Source organism: Coregonus lavaretus, assembly GCF_964263955.1.
Source record: "Coregonus lavaretus genome assembly, chromosome: 19".
Lineage (NCBI taxonomy): Eukaryota > Metazoa > Chordata > Actinopteri > Salmoniformes > Salmonidae > Coregonus > Coregonus lavaretus.
In genome coordinates this window covers 3,017,814-3,035,239 of record NC_140006.1, presented here as the reverse complement: position 1 = coordinate 3,035,239, position 17,426 = coordinate 3,017,814, and the positions used below count along the sequence as shown (strand labels likewise).

The 17,426-nt window shown below is 39.7% G+C and overlaps 1 protein-coding gene across 1 annotated transcript in view; it reads left to right on the top strand.

Annotated features, from left to right (window-relative positions):
- LOC311146596 (ubiquitin carboxyl-terminal hydrolase 15-like) overlaps window positions 1-17,426 on the top strand; it is a 46,259-nt gene that overhangs the window by 15,037 nt on the left and 13,796 nt on the right. Inside the window, exons 7-9 of the mRNA XM_084183119.1 lie at window positions 6,561-6,702; window positions 6,963-7,136; window positions 7,840-7,998. Of these exons, the coding sequence (XP_084039245.1) occupies window positions 6,561-6,702; window positions 6,963-7,136; window positions 7,840-7,998 (475 nt within the window). The remainder of the gene's footprint in view (window positions 1-6,560; window positions 6,703-6,962; window positions 7,137-7,839; window positions 7,999-17,426) is intronic.

The following is a 17,426-nucleotide window of genomic DNA, read 5'->3' as shown; positions in this document are numbered from 1 at the left end:
TCTCTCGCTCTCTCTCTCCGTCTGTGTAACTCTACTTCTTGAAGCGGATTCTTGTGCATCGTCGTAGCTTGGCTAGCTGCTGCTATAAATAGGCTATCCTGTGGTAGCAGCAGGGCAGAGCAGAGCACACATCAGGGCAGGAGCAGGGGGATGCTAGGGGACTGGGCTGGGGATGACACCGTCACACAGCAGGGCCCGGGGACAGAGCGAGGAGAGGCACTGCAAAACTTCAACTGTGACTGACTGACGGAGAAGGAGGCTTCTCGCTAGCTGTGTGTGACTGTGTTGCGCTCGGGACGGGCCTCGCTTACTGTTCCTTTCTTCTGCGTATCTGAACTGAACTGGGACTGAGTTCTGGGACCAAGGCCTGGGCAAGGAGTGGACTGAGCTGAGCTACAACTGGGCTAGAACTGGACTCAGGTTGAGTTCTGGGCTTTGGGACTGGATTAGGGCTGGATCGAACTAAGCCCGGGAGTAGGACTAGGGCCGAGTTATGGAGATGGATTTTGTGAGGCCAGTGTCGAATGGTTAAAGCGTTTGAGATGAGATGCTCCTGTGCTGCTGGTGGTGCCTGAGGACAGAGCTGAGGACGAACGCCTCGACAGTAGATTTAGACAGGAGCAAGGTGGTGGTGGAGAAAGCACTGAGCTGTGAGCAGGCTGATAATGCTAACACTTCTACTGCTGGGGCCGGTGACGGTATTACTGGTGGTGCTGCTACACCACCCCTCGATCAATGGGACACAGCTTCGCCCCACTCCCAGAGGTCTGACTGTTACTGCTGTTGCAAAGCCTTTTGCTGTACCTCAAGGCTTTAGGGTTGAGGCTATATGCAAAGTGTGTTGTTTTTAAGTTGTGCTGACTGTGTCCTCAGGTTTAGAGTAATTATTGGGCGCTAGGGTTGGGTGACGACAACCTTTGTATTATCGTGATTATGTACCCATAAAACATTGTGATATATGAATCTATTGCCCCCATTGGCCACTCCCCCCAAAAGTTAAATAAATAATAAATAAAAATACATTTTAAAACATCCGCTAAAACAACAGTTGGGCTGTAGCACGAAATCGAATGCAACTGTATGGATTTTGACGAAAGATAATGTTGTTGAAAGCCTGGGCAGAGGCTAAGTTCAGGCAATGGCAAAAATATTTTCTAATATTCCTTTCTGGTGGAGGAGCAGAACATGTCATCTATGTGGAGCAGTGACTGTCTGATGAACGAACTGTCTTACTGTAGTGAGCTAGGTTACAGGCCAAATCAAACTACTTCCTTAGCGCTATGGCAGACTCTTAGTGATCACGCTAAATTCTGGAAAACCGTTAATTCACTGAAGCCGGGTAATTCCTCTACTTCCCTGCTTAAGCAGTTTCCTGCATCATTACTGAAAAAGTTAAGATTTATAATGCTTTTAATCAGCATTTCATCTCCGCTGGTTTCCTATTTGAAAGACAAGGCCGTCATACTGGTCTTGGCCAGTCAGTTGACTGTTCTTCCCACATACAGCCTCCAGTTGCCTCGCTGGATGATCAGTCAACCTCACGTAACTTGGGAAATGGTAGTCTCGGTTTTTCTTTTTGGCAACTCACAGAAGAAGTAGTTTTGCTGCCTTATTAGCTATTGACACCAAGAAGTCATTAGGGGCTGACAATTTGGACCCGTCTTTGCTTAAGTATGCAGCGCCTCTCATTGCTTGCTCAGTAACACACATTTTTTATTTAACTTTATTATTAGGAAATATTCCAAAAGTGTGGAAAGCAGCTTTGGTGCTACCACTCCACAAGGGTGGGGATAGTAGTGATCTCAATAATTATCAACCCATTTCCAGGCTCCCCTGTCTTGCGAAAATACTAGATTAATTGGTCCACAAACAGCTACGTTATTTTCTATCTGTAAATGGTATTCTTAATGTTAATCAATCCGGATACAGACCTAAACATCGCACCACTACGGCTACTATGCTTGTTGTAAATTAAATTGCAAATGCCTTAGAAAGAATTGTGCAGCCATGTTTGTAAACTTGTTTAGCTTTTGATACTGGAGACCATTTTATTCTGTTGAATAAGCTTTCCTCGATAGGGTTGGGTACTGAAGCTTGCCGATGGTTTCATAATTATCACAATGACAGGACTCCGGCAACAAGGTAGATGGATCAAATCTGAATTCCTTGACTTACATGAAGGATTTTTTACAATCTACAGTATATAAATAACATTGGTAATGCTTAATTTTTTCTATTTTTATATACAGTGGGGAAAAAAAAGTATTTAGTCAGCCACCAATTGTGCAAGTTCTCCCACTTAAAAAGATGAGAGAGACCTGTAATTTTCATCATAGGTACACGTCAACTATGACAGACAAATTGAGAAAGAAATCCAGAAAATCACATTGTAGGATTTTTAATGAATTTATTTGCAAATTATGGTTGAAAATAAGTATTTGGTCACCTACAAACAAGCAAGATTTCTGGCTCTCACAGACCTGTAACTTCTTCTTTAAGAGGCTCCTCTGTCCTCCACTCGTTACCTGTATTAATGGCACCTGTTTGAACTTGTTATCAGTATAAAAGACACCTGTCCACAACCTCAAACAGTCACACTCCAAACTCTACTATGGCCAAGACCAAAGAGCTGTCAAAGGACACCAGAAACAAAATTGTAGACCTGCACCAGGCTGGGAAGACTGAATCTGCAATAGGTAAGCAGCTTGGTTTGAAGAAATCAACTGTGGGAGCAATTATTAGGAAATGGAAGACATACAAGACCACTGATAATCTCCCTCGATCTGGGGCTCCACGCAAGATCTCACCCCGTGGGGTCAAAATGATCACAAGAACGGTGAGCAAAAATCCCAGAACCACACGGGGGGACCTAGTGAATGACCTGCAGAGAGCTGGGACCAAAGTAACAAAGCCTAACATCAGTAACACACTACGCCGCCAGGGACTCAAATCCTGCAGTGCCAGACATGTCCCCCTGCTTAAGCCAGTACATGTCCAGGCCCGTCTGAAGTTTGCTAGAGTGCATTTGGATGATCCAGAAGAGGATTGGGAGAATGTCATATGGTCAGATGAAACCAAAATATAACTTTTTGGTAAAAACTCAACTCGTCGTGTTTGGAGGACAAAGACTGCTGAGTTGCATCCAAAGAACACCATACCTACTGTGAAGCATGGGGGTGGAAACATCATTATTTGGGGCTGTTTTTCTGCAAAGGGACCAGGACGACTGATCCGTGTAAAGGAAAGAATGAATGGGGCCATGTATCGAGAGATTTTGAGTGAAAACCTCCTTCCATCAGCAAGGGCATTGAAGATGAAACGTGGCTGGGTCTTTCAGTATGACAATGATCCCAAACACACCGCCCGGGCAACGAAGGAGTGGCTTCGTAAGAAGCATTTCAAGGTCCTGGAGTGGTCTAGCCAGTCTCCAGATCTCAACCCCATAGAAAATCTTTGGAGGGAGTTGAAAGTCCGTGTTTCCCAGCGACAGCCCCAAAACATCACTGCTCTAGAGGAGATCTGCATGGAGGAATGGGCCAAAATACCAGCAACAGTGTGTGAAAACCTTGTGAAGACTTACAGAAAACGTTTGACCTGTGTCATTGCCAACAAAGGGTATATAACAAAGTATTGAGAAACTTTTGTTATTGACCAAATACTTATTTTCCACCATAATTTGCAAATAAATTCATTAAAAATCCTACAATGTGATTTTCTGGATTCTTTTTCTCAGTTTGTCTGTCATAGTTGACGTGTACCTATGATGAAAATTACAGGCGCCTCATCTTTTTAAGTGGGAGAACTTGCACAATTGGTGGCTGACTAAATACTTTTTTCCCCCACTGTATATATACACACACACTTACTTACTTACTTACTTACTTACTTACTACCGGGTCAAAAGACATCAAAACTATGAATTAATACATATGGAATCATGTAGTAACCAAAAAAGTGTTAAACCAATCAAAATATATTTTATATTTGAGATTCCTCAAATAGCCACCCTTTGCCTTGATGACAGCTTTGCACACTTGGCATTCTCTGAACTAGTGAAGGAAAAGCAGCCAACAGGTGCTCAGCATATGTGGGAACTGAAGCTGGTTCAGAGAATGCCAAGAGTGTGCAAAGCTGTCATCAAGGCAAATGGTGGCTACTTTGAAGAATCTCAAATATATATATAATATATTGATTGGTTTAAAACTTTTTTGGTTACTACATGATTCCATATGTATTTCATAGTTTTGATGTCTTCACTATTATTCTACAATGTAGAAAATAGTACAAATAAAGAAAAACCCTTGAATGAGTAGGTGTGTCCAAACTTTTGACTGCTACTGTATGTATGTAAACTATATATACAAAAGTATGTGGACACCCCTTCAAATTAGTCGATTCCGCTATTTGAGCCATACCCGTTGCTGACAGGTGTATAAAATCGAGCACACAGCCGTGCAAACTCCGTAGACAAACATTGGCAGTATAATGGCCTTACTGAAGAGCTCAGTGACATTCAACGTGGCACCGTCATAGGATGCCACCTTTCCAACAAGTCAGTTCGTCAAATCTCTGTCCTGGTAGAGCTGCCCCGGTCAACTGTAAGTGCTGTTATTGTGAAGTGAAAATGTCTAGGAGCAACAACGGCTCAGCCGCAGTGTCCGAGACCACACAAGCTCACAGAACGGGACCGCCGAGTGTTGTTGCGCGTAAATATCGTCTGTCCTCGGTTGCAACACTCACTACCGTGTTCCGAACTGTCTCTGGAAGCAACGTCATCACAAGAATGTTCGTCGGGAGCTTCATGAAATGGATTTCCATAGCCGAGCAGCCGCACACAAGCCCAAGATCACCATGCACAATGCCAAGCGTCGGCTGGAGTGGTGTAAAGCTCGCCATCATTGGTCTCTGGAGCAGTGGAAACGCGTTCTCTGGAGTGATGAATTATGTTAAACCATCTGGCAGTCCGACGGCGAATCTGGGTTTGGCGGATGCCAGGAGAATGATACCTGCCCCAATGCATAGTGCCAACTGTAAAGTTTGGTAGAGGAGGCATAATTGTCTGGGGCTGTTTTTCATGGTTCGGGTTAGGCCCTTTAGTTCCAGTTAAAGGAAATCTTAATGCTACAGCATACTATGACATTCTAGATGATTCTGTGCTTCCAACTTTGTGGCAACAGTTTAAGGAAGGCCCTTTCCTGTTTCAGCATGACAATGCCTCCGTGCCCAAAGCGAGGTCCATTCAGAAATGGTTTGTCGAGATTGTGGTGGAATAACTTGACTGGCCTGCACAGAGCCCTGACCTCAACCCCACCGATCACCTATGGGATGAATCGGAACGCGTACTTCGAGCCAGGCCTAATCGCCCAACATCAGTGCCCGACCTCACTAATGCTCTGTTGGTCCCTGCGGTAATGTTCCAACATCTAGTGAAAAGCCTTCCCAGAAGGGTGGAGGCTGTTATAGCAGCAAAGGGGGGACCAACTCCATATTAATACGCATGAATGAGATGTTCGACGAGCAGGTGTCCACATACTTTTAGTCTTGTAATGTGTGTGTATCATAACATGTAAAGTGTTTGTCCCATGTTTCATGAGCTGAAAAAATAAGTCCCAGAAATGTTCCATATGCACAAAAATCTTATTTCTCTCTAATTTTGTGCACAAATTTGTTTACATCCCTGTTAATGAGCATTTCTCATTTGCCAAGATAATCCATCCACCTGACAGGTGTGGCATATCAAGAAGCTGATTAAACAGCATGATCATTACACAGGTGCACCTTGTGCTGGGGACAATAAAATACCACTTTAAAATGTGCAGTTTTGTCACACAACACAATGCCACGTCTCATCCAACCGGCCTCACATCAGCAGACCTCCACATCCGGCTTCTTCACCTGCAGGATCATCTGAGGGGTGGGGGTGTTGCTTAGGAGTATTTCTGTCTGTAATAAGTACCTTTTTGTGGGGAAAAACGGATTCTGATTGGCTGGGCCTGGCTCCCCAGTGGGTGGGCCTGACTGCCAAGTTGGTGGTCCTATGCCCTCCAAGGCCTTCCCATGGCTGTGCCCCTACCCAGTCATGTGAAATCCATAGATTAGGGCATAATGCATTTCTTTCAATTGACTGATGTCCTTATATGAACTGTAACTCAGTAAATTCTTTAAAGTTGTTGCGTTTTATTTTTGTTATTGTGTTTATTTTCGACAATCACATCACGATGTCACCATCGATGATGGCTGTCAATAATCATCAATAGACAATGCTATCGTAAATTCACCCAAATGTTTAATGTTTGTGTGTGGGCACTAGCCTTTGTATTTGTATTTATTAAGGATCCCCATTACTCTTCCTGGGATCCAAACAAGATTAAGGCAATTGCATAACAAAAATAAATTAAACAGTGTGTCATGCATACAGCACATTATTACACCACTACTCTTAAGTATTTTATGCCTGCATTAGTTTGGGAACATTATCCAGTAATTTTATCCAGCCATATGCAATATGCTAAGTCCATGTTCTCTATTTATTCCTGACTGATGTTATGTATCCTCTTCAGTGTGAAAAACTCTAGCTACAGCCTTCCGTCCTACCACCCGTATAACAGCTATGAGTGCTCCGAGGGCAGGCAGAGTGAGCAGGCTGGCCTGTGTGGTCTCTCCAACCTGGGAAACACCTGCTTCATGAACTCTGCACTGCAGGTACCATACTCTAACCCCTCAACTGTTAACTCTGAACTATTGTGTGTATGCATTCGTTTTAATTGTATCATGGCAGGAACAGCTGCGGTTATTGATTGACCTTTGGCATTGTATAATACTGTTGGTTTAGGTGATTCCTTTGACTGTTGGATTTTTTATTTGGATTTTCTCATTCCCTGTCTCTTGCATATTTTACTTATTTTCCCAACTTTAATCATTTTTATATATTTATATTTTTCTTTCTCATTGTTTTTCTGCAGTGTTTAAGTAATGTACCTCCTCTCACCGAGTATTTCCTGAAAGACAAGTACAACGATGAGTTGAACGAGGACAACCCTCTGGGAATGAAAGGGGAGATCGCCAAGGCCTACGCTGATATCACCAAGCAGTCATGGTCTGGGAAGTACAGCTACGTCACACCACGGCCTTTCAAGGTAATTTACGGTACCAGGGTTGGTGTCAAGTCCATTTCCATTCCAGGCCATTCAGAAGGTACACTGAAATTCCAATTATCTTCAATGCTTTCCAATTGGGAAAATGTGTAATTGGAATTTGGTTTACATTCTGAATTGAAATGGAATTGACCCCAACCATGTACTGTACCCATACCTACCTGCTGAAATTCACATGGGCTGAAAGTTGTTCCCTCACTTCTGCCTTGATTCCTTGTCTGATCGAAATCGGATTGAAATGCAGCTATGATGTGCCCGATCCCAAATTGACCCACAAGCCACAACAACCGAGACTCTTGAGCAGTGATGTAGTGGTAGAAAAAAATGGGTGGGTAAACACTGATTTTCGTTCGTGGTGAATAAAGTAATGCTCCCTATACTTTCAATGCGGTTTTCCGCAATAGGTGGGTAAACGTTTGCGCAAAATAGAAATGGTGCGTAAACGGTGTTTATGTGCGTTTACCCTCGACTACACGACTGCTCTTGAGTAGATCTGAAAGGATCACACATGTAAGAAATATGGCAATAGTACTACTTTGCTAACTGACAGGCTACATGTTGGTGGAATCTGTGCTATTTTGATTCCTCTCATTCAAGTTCCCTAGGGGTGAGGTGTCAATTTGGAATTTCCTATATATCTGTTGCTGAACCTTTTTTGTGTATGTCTGTTCTCCCCTCCCTCCAGACCCAGGTGGGTCGCTTCGCCCCCCAGTTCTCAGGCTACCAGCAGCAGGACTCTCATGAGTTGCTGGCCTTCCTGTTGGACGGTCTACACGAGGACCTGAACCGTATCAGGAAGAAACCATACATCCTGCTCAAAGACGCCGAGGGCAGGCCTGACAAGGTCTGTTACTGCTAGCTTACTGTCACTCTTTATTTTATTGGTTTAGTTTAATTCGTTTTACTATTTGTCAGGGACCATACACAACAAATACATTGCACCATAGCTACAGTACTCAGCTGGGCAAAATGTTCTCTGTACTCCCAAGTAGTCTTTGCGCTCTCTCTGGCACTCAACACTCATTCAGTTGTTGTTGATTGTTTAAATGGAAATCTTTATCTTTGAAGCCACAATCTTGAGTTTTGTGTTTCATCCCAATGAGGCATTTATATTCAAGAATCAATGGGTATATCATTAATTGAAATTACCAATTGAATGGCAGGAAATATGCCAGATCTTGCGCAAACTCTATAACCTCATCATATCGACTCTGTAGCTAATGTGTTTCTGGAGGAGAACCAGTCGCAGTGGGAACAAACAGTGTTCCTACCTCCAGTCACTCCACTGTGTCATTTTAGTCTGTGTTGAAATGGTTTCTCATAGCCCTGAGACCTCCATTATTGTAGCTTATAAAGTCTGTCTCAGCTATGTTTCTGATTGCTTTGCTTCCCTTCTGTATGTGTTATGATGAGTTTCTCAGGTATCAAAGAATCAAAGATGCAAGGATATACTTAGATATTCTGTGGAGATTTCATACCAAGTATTTATTGAATCACGAGCTCGTGGGTTCATCTAACAAACGGACATGGCTTTGCCCTTCGTCAGCTGAACTAAGTAGACAAAGAAGACTCTCTATCTTATATAGCCTTTGGTTCTCCTTCCTTTCACATACAGTGGGGGAAAAAAGTATTTAGTCAGCCACCAATTGTGCAAGTTCTCCCACTTAAAAAGATGAGAGGCCTGTAATTTTTATCATAGGTACACGTCAACTATGACAGACAAAATGAGGAAAAAAATCCAGAAAATCACATTGTAGGATTTTTAATGAATTTATTTGCAAATGATGGTGGAAAATAAGTATTTGGTCACCTACAAACAAGCAAGATTTCTGGCTCTCACAGACCTATAACTTCTTCTTTAAGAGGCTCCGCTGTCCTCCACTCGTTACCTGTATTAATGGCACCTGTTTGAACTTGTTATCAGTATAAAAGACACCTGTCCACAACCTCAAACAGTCACACTCCAAACTCCACTATGGCCAAGACCAAAGAGCTGTCAAAGGACACCAGAAACAAAATTGTAGACCTGCACCAGGCTGGGAAGACTGAATCTGCAATAGGTAAGCAGCTTGGTTTGAAGAAATCAACTGTGGGAGCAATTATTAGGAAATGGAAGACATACAAGACCACTGATAATCTCCCTCGATCTGGGGCTCCACGCAAGATCTCACCCCGTGGGGTCAAAATGATCACAAGAACGGTGAGCAAAAATCCCAGAACCACACGGGGGGACCTAGTGAATGACCTGCAGAGAGCTGGGACCAAAGTAACAAAGCCTACCATCAGTAACACACTACGCCGCCAGGGACTCAAATCCTGCAGTGCCAGACGTGTCCCCCTGCTTAAGCCAGTACATGTCAAGGCCCGTCTGAAGTTTGCTAGAGTGCATTTGGATGATCCAGAAGAGGATTGGGAGAATGTCATATGGTCAGATGAAACCAAAATATAACTTTTTGGTAAAAACTAAACTCGTCGTGTTTGGAGGACAAAGAATGCCGAGTTGCATCCAAAGAACACCATACCGACTGTGAAGCATGGGGGTGGAAACATCATGCTTTGGGGGTGGAAACATCATGCTTTGGGGCTGTTTTTCTGCAAAGGGACCAGGACGACTGATCCGTGTAAAGGAAAAAATGAATGGGGCCATGTATCGTGAGATTTTGAGTGAAAACCTCCTTCCATCAGCAAGGGCATTGAAGATGAAACGTGGCTGGGTCTTTCAGCATGACAATGATCCCAAACACACCGCCCGGGCAACGAAGGAGTGGCTTTGTAAGAAGCATTTCAAGGTCCTGGAGTGGCCTAGCCAGTCTCCAGATCTCAACCCCATAGAAAATCTTTGGAGGGAGTTGAAAGTCCGTGTTGCCCAGCGACAGCCCCAAAACGTCACTGCTCTAGAGGAGATCTGCATGGAGGAATGGGCCAAAATACCAGCAACAGTGTGTGAAAATCTTGTGAAGACTTACAGAAAACGTTTGACCTGTGTCATTGCCAACAAAGGGTATATAACAAAGTATTGAGAAACTTTTGTTATTGACCAAATACTTATTTTCCTCCATAATTTGCAAATAAATTCATTAAAAAATCCTACAATGTGATTTTCTGGATTTTTTTCCCTCATTTTGTCTGTCATAGTTGACGTGTACCTATGATGAAAATTACAGGCCTCTCATCTTTTTAAGTGGGAGAACTTGCACAATTGGTGGCTGACTAAATACTTTTTCCCCCACTGTACATCTGGCAAGTCTCCATGGGCACTCCCTGTCTTTGATGTTCATCACTTTTTACCCCAAGTCAGTATCCTAAACATCACTCATGCTATCCTAAACATCACTAATCTACCTTGACATAATGGAATGTAGACTTCATGGCCCCAAACCACTCATCTCTTAACTCTTTCCTCTGTCCTCACAACACTATGACATGACATCATTATACCATAAAAACATCATATCAATCCACTCTTTTTTTTAATAATAATAAAAATAATATGCCATTTAGCAGACGCTTTTATCCAAAGCGACTTACAGTCATGTGTGCATACATTTTTGCATGGGTGGTCCCGGGGATCGAACCCACTACCCTGGCGTTACAAGCGCCGTGCTCTACCAATTGAGCTACAGTGTGACAGTGTTGTTGTTGTGGTTAGTGACATGACTTAACCCCAACAATTCACATATAACTTAATATAAAATACAATATTCTCCCATCAGTAGTACACACATCTCTGACTAGATCCTAAACTATGCTAATTGAGAATTGATTCCTTCCACCTTTCATACCTGAATCCAACTTGATTCTCCATATATTTAATCAACAAAGGTATAAATTCTCAGTCATCTATCTTATGCGATCTCAAACCTCTATAAACTCAGTCTGAGTAAAAGATAAACACATAATTACCAGTAGGTAATATATTCATGCTAATAATCAATGTAGTCAAAACCCAATTTTTTTATATATATAAGGAAAAATCCCACAGATTATTATCCCCCCTTTTAAAATAACCTATTTTTCTGATACACGCAATCAAAAAAAAACATACATAGAAATAAATTGTTACCATATAAACATAAACAATACACAACAATTATACATACTCATTACTAAGTCACATGAATATTATAATCTATACACATGACTATAAAAATAACAAAAACATCCGTCTTCTTCCTCCTCGCGCAGTCAGAGGAACCCCAAGCTTTTCCTGGTCACTTGGGGCGCTATCTGATCCACTGATATTCGTCTTCTTCCTGTAACCCTCAATTCTATGGCATACAATTCCAATTTAACATTCCTTGTCCTCAATCAACATTATCAATGGAATCTGAACTGGAATAAAACTACATAGAAGAAGAATCATTCCTCTCCCTCCTTGCATTAACATCAACTGATACATCTCTAACTGTAATAACTGGCATGTTAAAGATCATTTGTACATATCTTAAAATCAATCCTCTAAAAAGTTTAAAACAACACCCCATAACTATGGCTACAATAATTACTATGACCACTAGAGGACCTAGAATGCTTGCCATCCATGTTCCTATGGAATTACCACTAAAAAAACATTTGAAAAAAAACTTCAACAGCATTCAAATTACCATATCATCCTAATCTTAATATAATATCATCCAATGCCATGTGATTATCAATTACCCATTCTAATAATTAACATCTCAGACCCAATTCTTAAAAACCCATGATTGTTAAAATAAACAATATTCAACTCCGACTTTGTTCTCCTAATATGACATACACATTATAACACTCTATTATCACTCCCTGTTAAATCATTACATCTCTCAACTATTCCTGCTTTAATAATTCAATCAAATTCATATCATATGAAAATATCATAACCCCATGATGGTACCCAATTAAGTACTTGCTAATCAACCTAGATATTTACCACTCTAAACATCCATATCAATATCACCCAATACTTCAAATCTATATCATTACTAATATGTTAATACTTTAACCCAATTAATCAACATCTTCATGATTTCATTCACAATCCTCACCTTAACTTCCATATTAAAACTTCCAGAATGTATACTTATATTATCATACATTATAAACATTCATACTTCAATTATGACTCTCCTCCTCCAGAAAATAAATACAGATCATTATCTCAATGTATTCCTAATACTATCAATTTAGCAGTGTATATACCCAAATTATCAAATTTAGATAATTCAAATTTTATTATCAACAAGCAACCCCTTTATTCCACCCGGCACTTAAATCTTCTGGCGTCTCTTCATGTTGTTCTTCAAACAGCTTCATATTTCAAAATGACTTGCCCATTACAATGTCACAATTACAATGTCTAATTCGATTTACCACCAACTCCACAACTTCAATGTCCATTTGTCAACCATTATACCAGCAACATGAGAAATGTTGCATTTGAACAGATCTTTCTCCATTCTCACTCAATGGTGGACTCCTTTCCCACTCCTTCGATATAAAAACATGAGAAAATCCTTTGATATCTTCGATTTGTTGTTATAGACCAGTTGCATGTAAAAGTGGTATTTTACAAAAACGTCTTCAACGCCTCTGATATTCATCTTCAGCCGGTTCATAGTTTGTTACTTTTACTTATTTATAGGTTCACACCATTCTATGCCAAATTATCCCTTATTATGCATTAAGATACCATCTGTATTTACCTCACTAGAAGACAAAAAACACAACAATTTAATTGATTTAATTTCTAAACCAATAAATCCCTATAAACATTTACCATATGACAAATTATTATGCTTTAACAATTATTCCTAATACTAATTCCTAATATACTTCCCAATTTCTATTATATAAACCCTTTAAATACATATAACCGAATGGAATGACAACCAGTTGATTCCTGAAAATCTGTAAATCTTGAAATTATTGGAGGTCAATAGCTCTGTTCCTCCACTGAGGTAATCAGCCATAACCCACATCTCATCATTATCCTTCATCTGACATCGTCCTCCATCACCTGATAATTGTCATCAACAGTATCCTCATCTCTAATCGTCAATTTCATTTTAGCCTTCTGTAGCATTGGTTGACATGATACCTGTTCAATCTCCCCTCTATCCATACCTCCTTTGTGTAGACTGTGTGATGATGCATGAACCTTCTTCCTTCCCTAGTTCTATGATCATGCAGAGTCCTTCTCCATTTATCACCATCTCTCTGTTGTTGTGTCCTTCTATCAGCGTACCAATATTCATTGCTTCCACAAACACACAAACAAAACAAAACAATGCTCCGCCGAAGCAGTGCCATCTTCCTCCTTTGTGTTAGAAAAGTCCTACAATGTTACATATAGATCTAGGAATCTCTCTCTCTTACTTGCCCCTCCATCAAGGTAGCCATCAACACCTATTACTAACCTTCCCACTTGGGTGTTGTCCATCAATGACTTCATTAATCCTTTAACACCACATAGTCTCCAAATTGCAGAAAATGTCCAGATTCTCCTGGTAGGTCTGTCAGAAAAGCCTTCACCTTTTCGAAAAAAAAGTATTCATAACATTGTTAGTTGAGACACAGCATGCTACTTCAACCTTTCTTCTTATCATTCCTGATCATCCTTTTAGATTAGGAAGTGCACATTATTGCAGCTTGTTATAGTCACTAATGTCATAGAAAGGCTTCCTCTAAATTCTGCCTTATACCACAAATACATTTTCCCCTAAAACATTTAATCTAACCCATAACACATGACTTACTACAGCTCAAATTCTTACTATGATATGCAAATATACCAATAAATCCTCATACCATCAATACTACCCCCTTTTTTGAACACATGAGTCACAACGTGATTCATGCTTTCAAAAACAAAACACCAACATTGTTTACTAAAGCCTAAAAAAATGAAATTAAAAAGACAACCTTTGATAATACCTCAATTTACTTCTATCCCGTAAAGTAATCCACGATTAGTATATTTAACTATCAACAGGTACTCCTCATTCAGGATAGCTCTCTCTCTCCCTTGTTATTATCTAGCCCAAATCATATATATCAAAATCAAATTATAAACCACTACACAATAGTCAGTTTTAATAAATTACCCTCAACTCAATAAAATGAACTATCTTAAATTCCTCAGCCCTTGTTTCTAGGATTACTAGTGTGGATGATCAGATCACACCAGCAAGTCAGAACAGAGTTCAGAGGTCATTGAAATCATTCAACGAATTGATAGTATACTAATCATTACCACCATTCAAAACATCTAATAAATGTTATGTACCCCAAGTGTACATAAAATCCTAATGACATTTACTCTCATAAGAAATCATGTATACCCAAAACTCAGTCAAAAATAAAAATAAAAACTCCATAAAAGTCATTGTGTGTGCTCCTTTAAGACGTATCACCTTTGACCTGTTGAAACTCCTAACACTCAAAATAACAACCCTTTATAAACATCATACTAGGTGTGTTGTGTTTATTTGAAAAACCCATTTGTAAAACAAACATGGCCAGGCCTTATATAATTTGGTAGCTCCCTATGACAACCTAAAAATAAAACTACTTAATTAGACTAACTAGCTCCACCTAGCCTACATACTTTTTTAACATCCCAATGAGATATAAAGAAATCCCCATGTTCCTGGAAGAGAAAGTATACATGTTGTTAACATATAATAAACAATCCAAAGATAGTAATTACACACAAAACATTATACATATATCCCCAGTCCTATCTCATCAATAATCATTTGTATCAATGTCACTCCTCATAACTACTCCATAAAAAGATTATATAAAACCTCTCAAAAAATTTAAACCACTCAAAATTCCTCTGAGTTTACAATGATTATGTTGAATTGATTACCCTTCAGATCATATCCTCTTTAAATCTCACCATGATTACTGAACCCTTAACTCTGCTCTTTGTGATCCCATATGAAATAAACCATTATCGTTTACTACAGATCAACAACTTAGGAAATATCAGTTTCCCCTTTTTATTGTTCCTAACTTCCCTCTAAATGTAAAATTCCATACATTATCCAATACAATCACGTACTCCACTTAAGTAAGACTAGATATCTTATCCCCGGCATCGATTAAAAATGGTTTGATACGTTGTGTCCTACTTTACCCCTAACATAATATTATAGGAGACTTCCATCAATCCTGGAAAAAAACTCCCACTTAGAAGACACTAGATAATAACACGTTTCATTAAGTTAACTACACCTTCCACTATAAACCTATAACCCCTTTTTAGTAATTTAATCATCGCAAACTGTTGTATTGATGTTTTTAAAAATATAAACCTATTGTTTCATAATCCAAAACCCACAAAAAGATGTCTACTTAATCCATCAGGCCAACAGCAACAACTATCTCCCATCGTTCAACGTACTATAAACAACCTATCGTTATCAGAAGTAATGAACCATCTTCATAATTCACCGCTGTTTAAACAAATGATATAATGTCATAATACTAATGATCAATTATCAAATATCGTTTCTTATTGAACTATCTAGACATGTTCTTCATTAGTAAATCGTCTCCACAAAGCAATACTACCTAAACATATTCTCATTTTCCTAAATATAAATAATTACTTAAATTAAACAATCCCATTCAACATCAAGTCAACCTGTCTCATCACCCGATTAACTTACTTACTTTTTAAACCCTCTACAATATCTATCATACTCTACCGCTAATTTTCCTCATAACGGTACCTCATCAGATGACAAATTAATTTAAAGTTATAGTCAAAACCAATAAAAGATCCATTCACCGATATGCAATTTTAATTACTATGTTATCCTATCCGACATGGATTGGTAGGACAACATCTTTCCTATAATGTTATCAATGAAACCAGTAATTCATGTCAATAGCATCAATGTAAAAGATTTGCTTTCTGTCCCTTACTGGGTTCGAACCAGGGACCCTCTGCACACATCAACAACATTCACCCTCAAAGCACCGTTACCCAATCCGCGATACTAGCAAAGCAACTACTTCCAGTTCATAGAGCAAGTGACGTCACTTAATGAAAACCTTGCCCTAGCTCTCACCGCTAACTAGCTAGCCATTTCACCAAACATTCAACCCCCAACGACTTCCTACAAAATACGCGATCCTTGTACACCTAACGTAACCCATAATGTCCCTTACAGCGCTCTCACGTTTCAGCAAGCTCCAATGGTTAACACCCGCAGACAAAAATTGAAATTCTTCAAACAGCGTTCTGCATTTACCTCTATCATAGGGTTTAAAAACGAACTTAACAACATTAACCATCCTAAATTGCCGTAGTAACGTCATGTTTGGTTCAGTTTATCTATTACGATATAAGACATTCACTTCTCCATGCGTCGTAAACTATATCCTATTTCTCTTGTAATCAACTAAAATCATAGCCACGCAATGAAACCATCACTCCGCCATTATCAGAATGAATGAGATCTATTCAACTATCCTTTCTAAGTATGCTACAAGTAACACCAAACACTTGCTGTAGTTTACCATCATATATTGAAATCATCCATTTATCACTATCCAATTTATTTATAGACATATTTCACCACTTTCACTCGTTTAATCTAATAAAACCTTAATCAATGCCCCCCAAAAAATACTACCACGCACTCTTCTCTCCATACTCGTTAACATTTTATACATTTGACTCATTTAGCTGAAGCTCCTATCCCGAGCGACCCACAATTAGTGAGCTCCTACATTTTTATACTTATACTAGGCCCCCTTGGGAATCGAACACGCAACCCTGGCGTTGCAAGCACCATTATCCACCAAACGAGCCACAAGTGTCCTGCTATTTAAACCACACACGCTTCAAATCTATGGAGGACTAAAAGTGCCACAATTAAATAAATAAATACACCATTAAATAATTACTGAAATGTGTCATTAATTAATTAAAATTAGAATTAAATACATAAATGTGTTATTAAATGTATCATTAATTAATTCAAATACCGATTCATTTTATGTAAAATACATATATAATAATTTCACTATTTACATTTACATTTCATGGTCCTGCGTTGGAGTGCTTCCTGAATTACTTAAAACTGTCAAACTGACCCATCAAAAGTTGGTAGGCGGAACCTAACGCCTGATTGGTTACCCTCTGCATCAAGCCAAGACAAATCAATTCCGGATAATGTCAGCAGGTCCTGCTTCTACATCCTCTGCTAAGTTTAAAATGTCTCTAACCAACTCCCTGGAAAGTTCACGGAGATCCTCCATTGTCTCTATCCA